Source organism: Tursiops truncatus, chromosome 2, assembly GCF_011762595.2.
Source record: "Tursiops truncatus isolate mTurTru1 chromosome 2, mTurTru1.mat.Y, whole genome shotgun sequence".
NCBI classification, from domain to species: Eukaryota; Metazoa; Chordata; class Mammalia; order Artiodactyla; family Delphinidae; genus Tursiops; species Tursiops truncatus.
The window spans coordinates 76118960-76138615 of record NC_047035.1 but is presented as its reverse complement, the minus strand read 5'-3'; the positions used below and the strand labels follow the sequence as shown (position 1 = coordinate 76138615).

Here is a 19656-nt window from a genome sequence, read left to right as displayed (position 1 = left end):
TCCCCGACCAGGGATTGAACCCAGGCCATGGCAATGAAAGCCTGTGATCTTAACCACTAGCCTACCAGGGAACTCCCAAGCACTCCATTCTTAACAAGGCCTGCCCTCAGGAGAAACTAATTAACCAGAGTCTAACCTGCTATCAGTTATCAGAGGGTAACTGACCTAAGGAAGAGAAATACCCAACTCCAACCCACTCTAGCCATCCTGTCCCACCTAAGGGGGTTGCAGGGGAAGAGAAAAAAACTAAGAAACTCAATGATGGATCATCTCAGAGCTCAAGTTCAAAGTATAAATATTTTGGTTACCCTCAAAAGTCTATATGAAAGGCCCCACGTCTGAAACAAACCATTGATGACACTAAACTTACAAGTATACCCAAAATTCCACTGGGATAAAGAGGCAAACATGGACACAAAGGAGAAACTACAACAGACTGCACAAAAGCCCTGCCTTGCTTATATGGAAACATAAGCCTCCTCTCTTGGATGAAAAGGTCCAAGAGTTCCTAGAATAGTGGTTCATCAAAATATCTTTTGGGTTTCTTCAAAGCAAAGATGCCCTGGCTTCACACTTATTGGAGTCAGACTCAATAGATGGGCTCCAGATGATTCTGGTGTGCAGCCACAGTTGAGAACCACTGCTCTAGAAACTTGCCGGAGATCTTTTGAGAGCACTCACACCAAGAGCGGCCATCAAGGATGTCCATCTGCACAGCCAACTTAGCCTGTCGGACACTGTCCATGACATGGCGAGAATGTTCATCTCCAGAGTCAGTCCGCAGTTGGCGAAGCACCATTGACAGGTTTTGAAGGGAGACTTTGTTCTTGCACTGCAAATGCAGAAGGCGTATATTCAACCTTTGTGATTCTAGTTCCCCTTTCCAGATCTACTCTATCTCAATCTTATTTTAATTTTTCATCTTAATTCTTACTGCCATCTGTGTCTTAGACCCCCATTTACAGGACCAACTTGGTTACTAACTTTTCTTCACTTCTCATCTACCCCTGAACCTGATCCGATCATCTTCTTCCTTTCTCAGTCCCCTGTCCCTGTTTCCCCCACTTCTGATTCTGTTCTCCTAGTTCCAGTACAATTCTACTCTGGTATTCATGATCTAGGGAAACTCACAGAACCAAAGAAATCCCATCCTTCCCATCTGTGTTTTCCAAGGGCATAGTGGGTGGCTCACATGGGTGAGAGCTCCTGAGAAGCAGGTGTGGGCAGCTGCAACATCCCCTTTTTTCCAGTACACCTCACCCAGCTGGTTCCAGGCTTCCACCAGCTTGGGCTCCAGCTTCACAGCCTTTGACAGAAGCTCCTCAGCCTTAGGGCTATAGTTAGGAGTCACATTCAGTGCCTTCCCAGTTAGCATCAGAACCTGTGCCTTGCCCTGGACAGAACCTAGGAGGAAGGGAAAAGAAAAGTGGAAAGGAAAGTGGAAACCCAGGCAGTCTTACAGGTAAGACTAGAGTACTCTCTCAAGGAATAACCCCATGCCAGTTCTAGGAATGAAATAATTGAGAAAATCTTCATGAACAAATCATTTATTGAAAACCTACCACATGCAGTGTACTGTCAGAAAACAGGGTACCAAAGAAAGCATTATCCCTACCTTTGAGGGGCTTACAATCTAGTGGAGAGGACAATGCATATCCATGGAAAATCAAAAAAACAATGACAAGGAGCAGATGGCATACACCCAATGAATGGACTTTACAAAGTGAAAAGGAGAAAAGACAAGACACTCCAGGGAGAAAAATGATGTAAACGAAGAGGCAGAAATACATGTGGCATGTTCGTGGGAGAATGGATGGTTCAACCTGAATGAAACAAAAAGTTCCTTTGTAAGTAGGTAGTCAGAGATAAGGGTAGGAAAAAAAAAAAGTCAGACAATGGAGACTTGAATACCAAGTGAAGAGGTCTGGACTTCAATCCGTCAAAAGTAGGAATCTTTGAAGATACTTGAGCAGAGAGGCAGACAAGGAATGAGGGTAAATGCATGAAGTAAGGATTTAGAAACATAATGGCCATGGTCATTATTTAAGTTGATTTGGAAGTAAAAGAAATTAGAGGCAGAAAGGTCAGTTAAGAAGATTACTGCAATAGTAATCAAGCAACAAGCATGCTCTTTTTTATTTCATGGCACTGGGAAATGGAGTTTAGAGAGCTGAAAGGCTGCCATCCTTGCACAGGCACCTTTAGAAGAAATATTCTGTTGTACCATCTTGTGGCAACCACAAATAGGATACCAAAGAGTCTACAGAGAGAGCAAAACTCCATCACATTTCAGTGAGGGACCAGGGGTTGGCGTGTTCTTTTGGGACTCATACCCACTACTTCCTCCATCTGCTGCAGGGTCTTCTCCATCTCCTCCTGCACATCCTGTTGCTTCCTCCCAGCATCCTCAACACTGTGTGTCTCGAAATAGCACTCTCGAAATGAATAGAGCCGATCCACCAGTTCCTAGGAAGTATAAGAATGGTACCATTAAGTGCAGAGAATACCAGACAAGTAAACTTGAGATTGGCGAGCCATACCAGCTTTTGGCCTGGAAATGCTGATTCTCTACCTTACCTAGGAATGACACAAGAGGCAGGTGGACAGGTCTATCAAAATACCACAGATCGTGAAGGAAAGTAGCCCAGCCCACTCTCACACTGTCCCAAGCCAGTCTGCACCGTCATGATACTTCTCGCCTCCCAGATCCAGCAGAGCTTCCAAAATGACTAAGCACTTCACAGACCATAGTCAGGAGGGAGGAAACGCTTTGCAACTTGAGATAAAACAAAGTTAATAAGATCATCCTATCTGGTACTGGTCCCCAAAGTGTAAAACTTCGAAATTTACCTTTTTAAAACTGGACTTCCTAACAAAAACAATACCTTACCCCTGATTATTCCTATGTCGGTGTCTGAAAATACATGACCACTGTGAACATGACAAACAAGTAAGAGTCGTTTTCCACAACAAACAGACCAATTTAAGCTTGATAACCTTGGTATTTTTTTACAGAGTTTTGATTCTTTAAACACTTGTGCTTTTGTTTGTTTTATTTTTGTCAAGTCACCTTCTGGCTCTCTTGCATGCTTTCCAAGTAAATGTTCTCTTTCCTCTTTTAAATATCTCTATCTCTGAGTCTTCCTGGGACACCAGTCAAAGCTTTTCCATTATCTAGTCTTTTCCTAAAACAAAACAGCAGCAGAAAGGTATAATCTAATCCTACCAAGTCTTATCAACCACCTCCACATCACTTCCCAAATCCATCCACCTGTCTCCATCTCTCTATGACTATCCTCATTTCTTGCCTGGACCATTTCAATAGCTTCTTAACTGGTCATCCTGCTTCTACTCTTTCCCATTCTCCTCACTATAGCTGGAGTGGCCTTACAGAAATGTACCTCATGTCACAACACTCAGATAGTTTCCCACTGCAGACAGAATAAAATCCAACTCCTTATTACGGCCTAGAAGACTGTAAGATCTGACCTCCCACCATTCATCCTGACACAGACTTCTTATCACTCTCCTACAATTCTCAAGCCACACTGGCTTTCATCTAGTTCCTCAAATCCACTAAGCCTAATCCTTAGCTTTTCCCTCTGCCTGGACATTCTTTCTCCTGACCTTTGCATGGCTCATTTCTCATCATTATTTAGATCTCAGTTCAAATATCAATTTTTCAGAGAGGCTCTCCCTGACTACCCAAACTAAAGTAACCCTTTCCTCCTCCGCCCCACTGTTAAATCACACTCTTACCTTCCTTCATGGTACTTATTTGAAATTATGTGGCCTATTCATTAATCATCCACTGTCTATCTCCACCACTGGAATGTAAGCTCCATGATGGGAGTATCTTAATCGGTTTTGTTTAGAGCTATACCTGAGCACTACCAGAGGGTGTGGGACATGATAGGCTCTCATTAAATAAATCAATGAATCTCCCTTTCTCTAACAAATACTTATGTACTATACTTAATTTAAAATCCTACCCAGAATGAAGAAGTTAGACTATCACTTTCTGCAGCAGTGCTTTTCAAGTTGTGTTGCGTGTATTATTTCCAGGACCCAGCTACAGACATTCTGATGTTAGTGGTTTTAGCAGAACCCCAAATTCTGCATTTTAACAAGCACCCTGCATGACTTTAATAAAAATGATCTGTAAAACACACTTTGAGAAAAATCGTTTTATATATTCCTTCTAACTTAAAATGTCTGTAACAATGAAATAAAGTTTACCACCATTCCTATGAATAGCAACATCACCATCCTTTTCCTCTCTCTACTGCATTCTCCTATTCCATCCCTGCACCTTCCCCACTCACCCCCAAGATACCCCAGGTATCCTCTACCTAGCTGCTTAGGGCATCTACCACAAATCAAAGCAGGAAAAGACAGCTCTCAGCAAATACTACAACCCATTTCCTTTTATCCTGCAATCAGCACAGCTACATATTAAGAATTATAGAAAAGGTCTTATTGTTTGTTTTTAGTTGTTATAGCAAACATGCAAGAAATTGTTTGATTTTGCTGTTGGTTTGTTTTCCTAGAGTGAACGTTTTTAATAACTTTTTTCTCATGGCAAAAAGCAATATATATTAGTTGTTAAAATTCAAATAGGTACATGTAAAATAGAAAAGGTTAAAAATTCCTCATAATTATTCCAATAACCTCAGAGATAACCACTGCTTAGTTAACCTTTTCAGGTTTTTCTCTACATATATACAAACATACATACACAAACAATGTTTGTAATATGGAGCCAGGATTGAGAATCTCTGATTTCAGTCAGTCACACTAGTGAATAAAATTAAATTAATTAGGGCTTCCCTGGTGGCGCAGTGGTTGAGAGTCCGCCTGCCGATGCCGGGGACACGGGTTCGTGCCCCAGACCGGGAAGATCCCACGTGCCGTGGAGCGGCTGGGCCCGTGAGCTATGGCCACTGGGCCTGCGCGTCCGGAGCCTCTGCTCCGCAGCGGGAGAGGCCACAGCAGTGAGAGGCCCGAGTACCGCAAAAAAAAATAAATAAATAAAAATTAAAGTAATCAAAGTCAACCGGATGTGAAATAAAGCTCACACTCTAAAAAGCGTTATTATTTTAATCTGCTCAGGAAACAAAGAAATCTCACCAATGTTTAAACTTTTGCAGTAGAAGCCTTTAAGAAAGTTACAAGCCTGTCATAAGCCTAATGTTTAAATTTCAGGCTGTCTTAGAACACAAAAAACTCAGTTTCTGAGGTTTAAGAAAAATCTTCGGTCATCAAAAGAAAGGTAAAGAACCAAGCAATTAGTTAGCTCCTACCTACCAAGTACAAAAGACTGTCCCACTCACCACAGTCAACTGTGGACTGGGTGAAGTCTGGAGACTTCTGCCCCAGGCCCCAAACTGGAATTGCACAGTGTGCAAAAAATCAAAACAGTTAAGTTCTAAGGGGAGTAACCAGAATACACGCGGTGCAAGCCACTACTGTGATCGCTGCCAATTTGAAAGCAGAAACGTACTGGTCTTTGTGGGGATCAACACAACATGCGATAGGTAACAGCTCCTGCAGATCTTCCAAACACAAGTGTATGCTATTTGTTGTGAGTGAATTGAGGGGAAAAAAAAATTCCCAAGAATGTACAGGAATAAAGTTAGCAATAAATCCTCTTCCCAACAGGTCTGAAATTGAGTGCAGTCAGGTCAGCAGCAGGCGGTCCCAACAAACTGGCTGCGCCCGTCCCCTGCCCGGGACCTCCCCTAGCCAGCTGCGGCTGCACCTTCGGGAGTTGTTATAGTAACCACACGGACACCAGCGGCGGGTATATGTCAAGAAATTCGAAGGCACTGCATAAACTGGGCTCTCTACTTCCTCCCGAGTAAGACAGAGTTTAATCTATGGCTTCACCTGCAATTTCGGCAAAATCTCCTTGACTTCTTCCTCTTCCTCAGCCATCATTTCCCAGACACCCTTAGCTTCTCCGCCCCCAACTTTATAACCACAGAGACGCATACCCGTCCCCACCATGGAGCCACAGCGACATCTAGACCTCTGGAGGCTTACCGCGCCTGAGTTTTCAAAGAAGCTGGTTTTGAGCTGGTTTTCAAAGAAGGGCGTCGCTCCAAACCTAATTAACCCAATGCCTATAGCTCAAAGGAAATGGTCTGCAATCACTTTCGAACTCATAAACTTGTTTCTTTTCCAAATCCTGTAAACAAAATGTTCTCAGATTGAGTGTATACATATTATTGTTTCGTATCTTCCTATTTATTTATACCAAGATTATAATACCCCAAAAAAGAAAACAAGTTAAGACAGTGGATGCCTGTGTTGTTAAGTTTAAAATTTTGCAGGAAATGTAGTACAATGGTAAGGTAACTTGTCTGAATGTTTTCCAGGCCTTACAGTGATTTTCTATACATGAGGAATTTTATGATTTTGAACACACTATCCTAATAAATCTACTGCACTTGGGATGGTATTAAGAAAGCCATCACGGGCTTCCCTGGTGGCGCAGTGGTTGAGAGTCCGCCTGCCGATGCAGGGGACGCGGGCTCGTGCCCCGGTTCACGGAGCGGCTGGGCCCGTGAGCCATGGCCGCTGAGCCTGCGCGTCCAGAGCCTGTGCTCCGCAGCGGGAGAGGCCACAACAGTGAGAGGCCGCGTACCGCAAAAAAAAAAGAAAGCCATCACTAATACACTAATAGTATATGTATTAGTACACTAATAATGCTTATATATTGATAGGCTTTATCCCCAAGGGTATTTAAAAAAACAATGTCCCTGGAGAGGGAAATAGGGGGACTGAGGGTTGTCTAGGCAAAGAACATTCTTTTCACTGGGTACACTTTTGAATGTTTTATCATGTACATGTATTACCTATTCAAAAACAAACATAATTTTTATTAAAAATTTTTTTAAAATATATTTATTTATTTTTGGCTGCGTTGGGTCTTCATTGCTGCACATGGGTTTCTCTAGCTGCAGTGAGTGGGGGCTGCTCTTCGTTGCGGTGTGTGGGCTTCTCATTGCAGTGGCTTCTCTTGTTGTGGAGCATGGGCTCTAGACACATGGGCTCAGTAGTTGTGGCTCACGGGATCTAGAGCGCAGGCTCGGTAGCTGTGGCACAGGGGCTTAGTTGCTACGCAGCACGTGGGATCTTCTCGGACCAGGGTTCGAACCTGTGTCCCCAGGTGGACACAGGTGGATTCTTAACCTCTGTGCTACCAGGGAAGTTCCCAAACATAATTTTTACATAAAAAAGTATTTGCTTCCACATAGACTATCTCTGAAAGAGACACAAGACACTGGGAACAGTAATTGCTTCCAGAAAGGGGAAGTGAGTGGTTGGGGAATAGGGGTGAAAGGTAGAATTTTCACTCTGTGAATTTTTTTTGTACCTTTTGAATTCGTACCATATGAATGTATTAAACACTTAAATAACTTTTTTTTAAGTACCATGTAATAGTCCACCAGAGTTTTTCTTCACCTTTTAGTTTTAATTATAGCTTACTCACACTTCAAACTGATTCTGTGAACCTAACAAAGGAAGAAGCAAAGATTCAGGGCAGAACTCATGAATGTACAAAAACTATTTCTTCAAATCATTTTTTAACAAAATTTAAAACTTCATAGGGCAGAAAAAACTTTGCAATCTATAAAATCTGTGTAATTAGCAATGAAATAGGGAAAAATGTTTTTAAGCTTTTAAGTCAAGATTTTTTTCATCCTCTTTCTCAGACACCATTTTAACTTTGGGGTTCAGTAAAAAATAGTTTTGAAGAGATTTTATATTCTATACCCCTAAAGAAGAAAACATTACTTGCTTGCTATTAAATTATGTAAAGCAAGGGCATTCACTTGCCTTTCTGCAATAACTAAATATAAAATATCCTCAAATGATTTCAGTATGACTTTTATTACCTAAAAAACAATGGAATTTGGAATTTAGGGTAATTCCATTGTAGTTCCTCCCAAACCAGTAACAATAAATCATAAAATCTAAGAGGTAGAAAAGGCTGTAAGGATAATTTAATTCAATCCCTCACTTTACAGATGTAGAAACAAAGGCCCAGGAAATTTAAACTCAAACTTGCACAACTAACAAATGGAAAAAAAAAAAAACTGGAACCTTGATCTTCTTCCTCCCAACCAGTATACTTTCAAGTCCTGCCTCTAATAGGATGTAAAGTTACTGAAAGTGTCCTTCAAATTTCTTTCTTGGCTCTACATTTTAAATAAGTTTCCTGTGATAGTAGTCAGAAATGATCACTATTTAATAAAGAAAAACAAGGAATAAATCGTTAAAAGTATTTTAATTAGTATAATCTCTTGAGATCAACAACACATTGCTAAGTTTTCTGCAGTAGAAGTGCATTTCTAAATAAGTAGACCCAGGGCAACAGCTAGCAAAAGGGTAAAGAAAGTAATTTTATTCTAAAATAAATGCCAAAAAGTCAACTTTACAAAATAACTTTATCAATGTGAATTATTTTTAAATAGAAATAGGAACTAAACATACATGCATCAAATTGTACCTTCATTCACTGACATGAGCACACCTCCAAACAAGTTAATACAAGGGCAAATACATTAAATATATACAAATAAATGTACACACCCAAGTAACAAGCTACAGGCTCACTCACTATTTCCTGAAACCAAAATCTTCACATAAACATACTGCCAAATGCAGCAAAAAAACAATGTAAAGGAACATACATATACATGTATGTATAAATACCAGAACCCAAAGTGACATGTAGCCATATAACATAGGTGCTTATATAGTATGTTTAAAAACATGGCCTATTCAGAAATACCCCAGACAGAAACAAATGGTGATCTACAAAACACCCAATAATACTGTAAGCTTTTCACTACCAGTGAAAACTCAACAGCTCACCCTAAAATTGAGTTTAATAAAACGCTTACACCTTAAAGAATAGAAACAGAAAAGGAAACCTGATTCTAAAGCCACCCACCACTGCCACTGAATCTCTTATAAGTTGAAAATGTGAAGACAACTTCGAAGACTCAACACAAACACAGAGAGGGTGGTGACTCCTATCTAAAACAAAGATTATTTACTAAATGAAATCACTGAAAGTAAACAGAGAAACATTCTGTAAGGTGAACTAAATTCTTTTTACTTTAAAGGCCCTGCTAGAGACTTGCTGCTGCTCTAATTCATTACTTGGGGAGGCAAAACTAAAAAAGCTGTTGGTGGGTTCAGGTGCTGTGGGAGAACCCACAAAAAATGGTCTGAACTGAAAATCTCCATCTCCACCACCCCGATTTCGAACTGGTGTACTGTCCAAAGGAAACCTGGAGTTGTTCCCTAGGAGAAAAATAAGGGAAGAACTTAAGCATCTATTTCCTTACAGATCTTTTGGAACAAAAAGACAAAGTCATTCAATAAATATTGTAACAGAACTCAACTCCTATGAGATGGATAAAACATAAAGCTTGGATAAAGAAAAGGACTATGACGGTCCCCTCCCCTGACCACAGTATATATACCATACCTTCTTCTGTGTGCAGTTTCCAATGATAGCCATTATCTCATCACCAAAAGTAATTTAACGCAATGAAATACTTTAGTAGAGCTAGAATTTATAGTACCACAATTTCATTCATTATCTATTAATCTATATCAAAGGAATAACATATGTATTCGTGTGTGTGTGTAAACTTTTGTTTAAGAACAAATCTTTTTTTAGGATTTCCATAAACACTCTGGAAAACATATGACAACCATGAAAACCTGGCACATATTTATGACCCGAGATCAATTAGAATAGCCTTAAGAAAAATTGTACAATAGATCTAATAAAATAAGCATTTAACAACTTCCACTGAACGCATCCTTGGCTTTAGTTACATAACTAAAGGAGAATGCTGACTATATCTGCTTCAAGCCAACAATGGTAGCAAGAGGTAAAAGTATTAAAAAGGTAAGTGTGCACAAAAAGAGGAACAGGTAAGAACTGGTGAAAATGAAAGAAATTGAAATAAATGTGGATCGTGACAAGGAAAAACTAGGAACACCTATAATGCCCACAAACAATAATACTTTGATTGACTAAATTATATGATTAACTGAAAATTAAGAAGAAACTTATTTTTGTTTCGATTCTCATATCTGATATTTTTCATCTCATTACTTCATGCCTTTTCTGGGACATCGTCTCCTCCCCCACAATAAAATTCAAAAAATGAGGTTTTATAAAAATCCAGCTCAAGATTTTTATTTTTTTGTGTGCCAAAATTTATTAATAGCACAGTAAAAACTATTGGATTCTGTTATATCAAGAGTAGTATAAAGGGGAGAACTCAGGAAGAGATATGAGATTCATTGCATCTGACAAGGCATCTAATAAGCAGAAAAGCTAGACTGTACATTTCCATGGGGCAGGAATCCTATCTGGATAATCCTTATATCTTCATTGCCTAAGATTATGCCTAGTAGCCTGGCACATGAATCATGTTTGGTAAATATTTGATGAATGTATGAATGAATAAACAGAAGAACAAACAAACCAAACAACCGACAGTAACTTAAGAACTGTACAGTCAGTATTGTCACGTGAAAGAAACTAAAACTTGGCCTTCTCAGAGGATAGCAAATACTTAAGAGTGTGGGCTCTGACGATAGCTCTGTGACCTTGACCAATTTGCTTAAACTTTATGTTCCTCAGTTTTCTCATCTCTAAAATAGAGTGATGATAATAACACCTACCTCATAAAGTTTTGAAAATAACACAAATACATGTAAAGTTATAATAGTCTCTAGCACTTAGTAAGGAATCATTAAATGTCAGCTAATACTATTATTATTACTGCAACTAAATAGCTTTTCATTTGAAGTGGCAATTTGCAACTTTAATTTTAGAATTATTTACTCTTTCAAATAAATTGAAGATATAACTTAAATGTAAGCAAATAAAATCGATAAAAGTAATGATGGGCAGGTTGACATGCAGATGAAGAACTTAGAGCCTACTACTACTCCAGGTCTCTGGAGTCTCCACTAACTGCTTGGAATTATGCAAGGCACAGTGTGAAAAATCACTGATTTAAAGAACAGATATTGGATATTACATGTCATTTCTTACCTAATGGGAAGCCAAAAACACCAGACTGTGCAATCATAGATGGTTCAAGGGTACCATCTTGGTTAGCAATAGTGATATTTCGTAGCCTAAGGCTATCATAGAGGCCTTGGAGCTTTTGATACTGGCGATTTCTCTCCATAAGTTTCTCAGAGATGTCAGTGAACTTTTTCTTGTATTCTTCTAGCACTTTCTTCATGGAGGTGACCTCCCCTTTCATAGAGGTCAATTCTATATCCTTGCTCTGTATTTGCTGAGTATATATCTTCTCCAACTGTTTCAGATGGCCCTCAGCCTTGCTGAAATTGTATTCTTGATAGAGACGCTCCTGGTGTACCTGTCCCAAGACAGAAAAGAAAGATTTAAGGTAATAAATGCAAAGTTGTATATTTTAACTTTATATTGATACAAACACAGAAAGAAAAGAAAGACACACATACTGAGATGTTACTACTTTAAAGTTTAGAACCAGGTTAAGAAGCAATTAGGATGTACAATAGGATGGTTATTATAGAAAATAATACGCCATGTCACTAAATGCATAGAAAAAAAATCTGGAGGAATATTCTCAAACCACTACAGACTACCGAAAGGTATTTGTTTAACCTTAACAAGTGACACGTAGCTCAAAGGTTTCTAATATATAATACTATATTTCAAGTAATCCATAGTGTGGATAACAGATTATATAAGATAGCCCGCCCCCAATTATCCCTGCCTCCTAGTACTTATATCCTCCCCCTGAGTGTGGACAGGACCTGTGATTAGAATACAGGAAAAATGACAGGATATGGCTTCATCAGTACATTACATAAGAATATAAGGTTTGTCTTACTAGCACACTCTCTCTCTTGCTGGATTTGTGGAAGCAAGAGGCCAAATTGGAAAGGCCAACAGGCAAGTAACTAAGAGCAGCCTCTGGGCAATAGCCAGCAAAATATTGAGGTCACAGTGACTTTAAGTATAGACTTTACAACCTTCACAAAAATTAACTCGAAACTGATTACATATCTAAATGTAAAACACCAAAACTATAAAAGTCCTATAAGTTAACATAGGAGAAAATCTAAATGACCTTGGGTTTGGTGGTGACTTTTTAGATAAAATACCAAAGGCACAATCTATAAAAGAAATAACTGACAAGCTAGACTTCATTAAAATTAAAAATTTCTGTTCTGCAAAAGACAATGTCAAGAGAATAAGAAGACAAGCCACAGACTAAGAGAAAATATTTGCAAAAGACACATCTGGTAAGATATGTCCAAAATATTTTCAAAAGACACATCTGATTAAGAACTCTTAAAACTCAACAATAAGAAAACAACCCAATTTTATAAAATGGGCCAAAGACCTTAATAAACACTTCACCGAAGAATATATACCGATGACAAAAAAGTGTATGAAAAGATGCTCCACATCATATGTAATCAGGGAAATGTAAATTAAAACAATGAGATACGACTACATACCTATTAGAATGACACAAATTCAGAACACTAACAACCCCAAATGCTGTCAAGATGTACAGCAAAAGGAACTCTTTCATTGCTAGTAGGAATGCAAAATGTTATCACCACTTAGGAAGATAGTTCGGCAGTTTCTTACAAAAGTAAACATACTCTTGCCATACAATCCAGCAATTGTGCTCTTTAGTATTTACCCAAAGGAGCTGAAAATATATGTTCTGCATACAGATATGTGTAGCAGTTTTATTCATAATTACCAAAAGATGGAAGCAATCAAGATGTCCTTTAGCAGGTGAATGGATAAATCTAACAATGGAATAAAATTCAACACTAAAAAGAAATGAACACTATCAAGCCATGAAAAAACATGGAGGAAACAAACTCATATTAGTTAAGTGAAAGAAGCCAATATGAAAAGATTACAAACTGTATTATTCCAATTATATGACAGTCTGGAAAAGGCAAAACTGTGGAGACAGTAAAATTATCAGTGGTTGCCAGGAGTTGGTGTTAAGGAGAGATGAATAGGTGGTGCACAGAGGATTTTTAGGGCCGTGAAACTACTCTGTATGACACTGTCATACTGCATACACATCATTATATATTTGTCCAAACTCATGGAATGTACAACCCAAAGAGAGAATCCTAATATAAACAATGGACTTTGGTGGGTGATAGTGATGTGTCAATGTAAGTTCATCATTTGTAACAAATGTACCACTCTGGTGGGGGATGTTGATAACGGGGAGGCTGTGCATGTATGGGGACAGGGCATATAGGAAAACTCTGCACATTCCTCTCAAATTTGCTGTGAACCTAAAACTGCTTTATAAATAAAGTCCATTAAAGAGAATAAAAACAGGCCCTCAGTCTGATAGTTCATTAGAAAGTGAATGCCGCCAACAACCACATGAGCTTCAAAGCAGATCCTTCTCCAGTCAAGATTCAGATGAAACTGCAGCCCTTGTCAACACCTCGACTGCAGCCTTGTGAGACCCTGAGCAGAATCCATGCATAGACTCTTTTTTTTATTTTTACATTTTTTTTTTTTTTTTTTTTGCGGTACGCGGGCCTCACTGTTTGGCCTCTCCTGGTGCGGAGCACAGTCTCCGGACGCACAGGCTCAGCGGCCATGGCTTACGGGCCTAGCTGCTCCGCGGCACGTGGGATCTTCCCAGACCGGGGCACGAACCCGTGTCCCCTGCATCGGCAGGCGGACTCTCAACCACTGCGCCACCAGGGAAGCCCCCATGTGTAGACTCTTGATCCACAGAAACTGAGATAATAAACATGTGTTGTTTTTAGGCCACTAAATTTGCTGTTTAAGCCACTAAACTTGTTATACATCAATAGACAACTACTACACACAGAAACCAACTTTGGCTTATCTTTGGATTCACTGTCCTTTAAATATTGACAGAAAGTGAAATATGACCACTCTTTTTTAACCATTTTTTAATTTGCCCATTCTATATAGTTTGATGTAACTCTACCAAGTCTGGGTTACCTGTCCCTATAGTGTGGTCCCATAGCACTTTCTACTTCCCTTATCATTATCGGCATGAAAAACGTATTGTAAATGTTTGGGTTTTTTCTTTATCTTTATCACCACTAAACTGTAGCTTCCTTGAAGCTCCTTATATATTGTTCATTACTGTATAACCAGCACCTAAGATGGTGCATGAGATATAAGTGTTTCCTGGCATTCAAAAAACTATATGTTGAATATATATATATATATATATATATATAGAGAGAGAGAGAGAGAGAGAGAGAGAGAGAGAGAGAGGGAATGACTAATAGGAAAAAAAGTGAATAAATGAAGTAGAGAAAAATCATTTCTGGCTACTAGTTCATTCACTGGTTTCCACCACATCTGAAAAGATGAGAACAATACCACATGTTCATGTTCAATCAATACTACCCCCCCAAATTGGAATCTACTTTAAGACAGAATGTCTATTCATTCAGTCAATAAGTATTTACTGAGACTTAAGACCAGTAATGATGGTCACTGAGGACCCAGAGAAATACAGGAATCAAAACTTGACCTAAAGAGCTCTCCTAACTAGAGAAGATGAACAAATATATAAATAATTACAATACAGGATAAATAATACAACAAAGGTAAGCATAAGAAGATACAGGATCATGTAAGAAGAACACCTTACCTAGAAAAATATAATGATAATATTTACTTGACAGATGACAAATAGAACCTTTAAGAAGCATTATTATAAATGCATATACAAGATATAACAATATACTCAAGGACATGATAAAAGTTCTCCACAGGAAGGCCTTTCTAAGAAGGAGCCAAAGGCAGAAATCAAAAAGGGAAAGAAATAAGTATGTGAATTTGAAGATAAAAATGCTCATCACAGCATTTTTTAAAATAACTTACAAATTATGATACAATCCAATCATTAAAGTTATAATTACATCAAATACACAAAAATTTTAAACTTCTGTATGTCAAAAAAATCAATGAAGACTAATAAAAGATAAGTGGAAAAAAAATTTCTAGCAACATCTGAGTTAAGTATATGTATAGAAAGAATTCTTTCAAATCAGTAGGGAAAAAACTACAGCAACTAAAAAAACAAACTGAAACAGGCAATTAATAAAAGAAAAATACATTAAAAATACAAGAAAATGTGTTCATCTAAAAGTCATCCAAGAAATGAATATTCAGAGAGCAATAAGATTCTATTTTGCCCATATCTAATTGGTGAGTAGAAAGTATGGAGAACAAGCACCCTCCTACACTTCTTAAGGGAACACAAATTGACATGATCTAACTGGAGGGCAACTTAAAAATACTACAATTTTTAAAACTTTGACATGTTTAAATCCACTTTCAGGAACTTAAACTTAGCAAAATATTAAGGATATGAATTTAATGATAACGGCCCATCATAGCATTTTTTAATAATGGAAATAAATTATGATATATTATGACCATTAAAATTATGATTATAGAATGGCTAATTTTTAAATATTTAATAAAATACTCATAACAGGCATAATATATTATCAATTTACCTGGCCACTGAAACAGTGTCTGTGGTATTACCCTATTTTTGTACAGACAAAATATATTATTTTGCCTATATACAAAATATATAGACTATATATATACATATATATATATTTATACACAGAAAAAGTCTAGTAGGGACTTCTCTGGTGGTCCAGCGGTTAAGACTCCACACTCCCAATGCAGGGGGCCCAGGCCCAGGGAATTAGATCCCACACGCCACAACTTAAAGAGCCCGCATGCCACAACTAAAGATCCCGCATGCTGCAATGAAGATCCTGAATGCGGGAATGAAGATCCCGAGTGCCGCAACTAAGACCCAGAGTAGCCAAATAAGTAAATAAATAAATATTTTAAAAAGAGAGAGAGAGAACACACAAAAAAAGAAAAAGTCTAGCAATACACAAACAAAAATATATCAACACTGGTTATCTCTGAGCGATGGAATTATGGATGGTTTTTATTTTCTTCCTTTTGGATTTTCAACAATAAACATTACTTTAGAAAAAAAGAAAATTTATTAAAAATAAAGTTTTCCATACATTCATTAAAAAATAAATACAAACACAGTGAAGGAAAAACATTAGAAGCTTTCACATGTGCCTCAAATCATACCCTCCAGAGAAACTAGTCTAAGCACTAACCTGATAGGTCCAGAAGGCCAGTGCTCGGGAGCTAATGTCCAACACAATCTCTGGTCGAAGTCCCGCCAATACCATGGCTTTATATTCCTCTGATGGACTGAGTTCTGTGCGGACAATATCTAGCTTTCCAGAAAGAGTACTGTTGCAGGCAGGGCAGATAGCTGGTGAACGACTAAACTCACCACTGCCATGCTGATCACAGAATATATGAGAGCAGGCAGTGACCCATGCATAACCAGAGAGTTTGATGCGACACTTGCGATAGTTACAAAGCAGCATGTCTTCACACAAAGACATAATAGATAATAAGGTTTCCAGATGCTGAAAAGAATCCAAAAAAGGGGTAAATGAAAAAGTCAAATTGCAGTAAAATTAAATAAATAGATAAGTAAAACGTTTTTATTCTATTAAGACAAAATAATGTACCTTTTATTAGGCTTTTGTATTTATTATAAAAAATATATAATATTGATTTCAGTCACCCAAAAATACTGGGTTCCTTCTTTGTTCAAACCACTACCAAGGCCATGAAAAAACTTTTTAAGGAAAAAGTTAAAGACACAGGTGGTTCCACATCTTACTTACAAGTCAAAAATATATGTTCATGGAAAAAAACGGTTTGGGAACATTTACAAAGTACAAATAAATAAAAATTAAATTAGTGCTTTTTGCCATTCTTCAATACCTAAACAAAAATCCAAATTTATTACCCATTCATAGTTTGCTAGAATATTTTAGTATCCCTTCTCACACTTGGAAGATATAAAAGTCCAGGCACTGATTTCAGGCATTCTTTAATGCAAAGTATTTTAAGTTACGTTTTTAGGTTTTCATATATGCTGATTCCTCAGATTCTTTACCTGTGCTGCCTTGACTAAAAAAGAGTAGTAATCTGATAGTATTAAATGGAAACTAACCTAAGTCATCCAAGTAGTTGACATTATGAAGCCTGAAAATCTATGTAAAAGCAGATTTTATCACCAATTAAACAACTCACCTATTAATATAAATACTATTCAATGCTGCGCTTCTATTTCAAACATTTGTAAAAACATGTAAATACACGAGTTATTTTTCAATATAGTGTTCACTGTTACTGGAGTTTTACTAATCCAAACTAGGCAGCAGTATTCTGAATATACCAAAATTAGTCATATATTGTATAAAATAATAGTAACACACCAATTATACACCAAGGGAAAATGGTCACATTTATGAACTGATAAATTCCGTCAAGAATGTTGCCTTGGTCATAGGGGTGGACAAGAATGCTCTGACACCGTTACCCCAAATGCCCCAGCTGAGGGTGTCTCCACAGGTATAGGCACCAGGCGGCCGGAGTTATGAGGCCTATTTTCCCTCCGGCAGGGCAATATGCCGAGGGGTAGCAGAAGAGATGGAAACAGTTTGGAACCTGAGCCCCTTCTCAGGCAGAGCGAGAAGCGCAGCTAATTCCAAATTTTCCACAAGGTGGGAGAAAGAGCCAATTTAGTGAGCTGTCCAAGTTAGCGAGGACCAAGTTTTGAGGGTTAGACTCACGGAAACTTCAAATTCGCAGCCCGCTTTCCGCGCTCGAAAGAGAAAATACTAACAACACTAATACCAATAAAATATCTAACCGGAGGCGCCCAGGAAAAGCGCGGGAAAACGCCGTTGCCTCCTCAACTCCACGACGAGCGACGATTCGCCACGAACGTCGCCACTACGTCTGAGGGCGCATGCGCGGAGTCGCCCGGGAGCCTGCTGGGGGCTGAGCGCCCGGGTTCCCGCCGCTCAGGATCCTGGGACCCGCCGGGCTGTGGCACCTGCGCTGTGGGCGGTTCCCCCCCCCCCCCCACGCCCCGCCGCCCGCCCCGGGTACGTGCCCCTCAGAGAGCGAATCTGACTGGGCCTGGCCTAGGTTTCCCACTTGGGAGCCCCGCAGATACTGTCATCGTGTGCTCTTTTCAGCCCTCGACTGGCACAAGAGTGACAGCCTAGCTGTCATGGGCCTAACATTTGAGGTCAGAGCAGAGTGCGTACAGTTGAGAAGCTAAGAGCCTCTGAGTACCCGCAGGTGTTTGTCCTGGGAAAATTTGGGGAGTACCGACTGGGCAACAAAGGCTTTCTAAGTATTTAAGGGAAAAGTCCCCAAAATTGTACGATACCTATAATTTGACACCTAACACCTCTGTGTTGAGGTAGATTCTGCCGTTTTTTTTAATCCATCTTGAAATAGACATCTTTCCAGGTTTTCCACATCCTCTGTATAATATTAAAGAACTTTTCTTGATTCAGAGTCTGCATTATGAACATTCATTGCAGCTCTAGGAACGAAGCGATAGGATCGGGTGTCACAGCTGTTTTGAGGTCATCTGCCTGTGTGCTTTCCTGGACCTGCTTGTAATTGTTTAAATATCTGTACTGGCTTTATCCTAATGCTGTTACCTGTCACTTTTTCTGTTCTGTGCATACTGTATGACTTTCTGCTCAATCTATGAGTCTATTAGAATTCATATTAGAAATTAAGCCAAGAGCTTGAGGGGTCCTCAGGATACACGCCTTAATTAAAGGTGGTCTTTTGTCGCCACCTTTCCAGATTATGTGAAAACAGTATGAATTAGTAACAGAAACAACCCAATAAATCAGGAACACAATGGACACTAAGCCCTGCAAACCCCTTTATGGGTTGTGAATCTGTATACTAAACCTTTCTCCTTCAAACAGAAACCTATCCTATTAAACAACTTTCTGCTCGTTTTTTGTCTATTTGCAACTAGTTCATAGTAATCAGGGTCATCTTGGCCTTTGTATACTTTTCCTAAAACATCTGACAGTTTAGAATAGAAACTCAATTCTAGTGGTACAAAATAGGTTTGAAGAAAATTAGGGGTTCATGTGTAAACCATGTAATCCTTAACATGTTCTGGTTATCTGAGCCTTTTGTGCATTTTCTGGTTTTAACTATGCCAAATGTAGAAATACTACTTAAAGTACAATAAAAGGGTATAATCTCATTTCAAGTTATAAACACAAAGCATTCAAATTCTACCAGTACCTAACTTTATGATTCTAGCCAAGTTACCTTTGTGCTGCAGTATGATCCCTTCCTGCTTCTTCATCAATATCGATTCCCCAGTGATACTGATTCCCCAAACCTCAGTGTTACCCACACCATTTTCTCTCTGTTTCCAATTTCCAACCCATTTAGCTAAAAGCCTGTATGAATTAAAACACACACACACACACACACACACACACACACACACACACCCCCACACCCACACACACCCACACACATTTTGGGACCGGGGGAGAGAACCTGTTTTGCCAGATAGGAGAAAAGGGGGGTGGCTACAAAGTCTTAATATCCCAGTAGACTGGAACACCAGGAATTGACCTGTTTCTTGGTGGCATGTTGTTGGCAAAACT

The 19656-nt window shown here is 38.8% G+C and overlaps 2 protein-coding genes across 10 annotated transcripts in view; both read right to left on the bottom strand.

Moving 5' to 3' along the window:
• TTC5 (tetratricopeptide repeat domain 5) overlaps positions 1-5962 on the bottom strand; it is a 36635-nt gene extending 30673 nt beyond the window's left edge. For 3 of the 5 annotated variants that reach the window (XM_073800700.1, XM_073800701.1, XM_073800702.1), the window contains exons 1-4: positions 5890-5962; positions 2334-2466; positions 1193-1404; positions 658-832 (exon numbers count right to left, since the gene is read on the bottom strand). In XM_073800700.1, coding sequence (XP_073656801.1) covers positions 658-832; positions 1193-1404; positions 2334-2466; positions 5890-5940 — 571 coding nt within the window. In that variant the 5' untranslated portion in view covers positions 5941-5962. The remainder of the gene's footprint in view (positions 1-657; positions 833-1192; positions 1405-2333; positions 2467-5889) is intronic. The other 2 variants (XM_019935207.3, XM_033851410.2) reach the window with 1 other exon arrangement.
• Positions 5963-9063: 3101 nt separating this feature from the next.
• The window catches only part of CCNB1IP1 (cyclin B1 interacting protein 1), a 31839-nt gene continuing 21246 nt past the window's right edge, over positions 9064-19656 (bottom strand). For 3 of the 5 annotated variants that reach the window (XM_019935216.3, XM_019935213.3, XM_019935209.3), the window contains exons 7-9: positions 16246-16566; positions 11099-11432; positions 9064-9321 (exon numbers count right to left, since the gene is read on the bottom strand). In XM_019935216.3, the coding sequence (XP_019790775.1) occupies positions 9119-9321; positions 11099-11432; positions 16246-16542 (834 nt within the window). In that variant the 5' untranslated portion in view covers positions 16543-16566 and the 3' untranslated portion in view covers positions 9064-9118. Of the gene's footprint in view, positions 9322-11098; positions 11433-16245; positions 16567-17864; positions 17982-19656 lie in introns of those variants that run through there. The other 2 variants (XM_073800699.1, XR_004525109.2) reach the window with 2 other exon arrangements.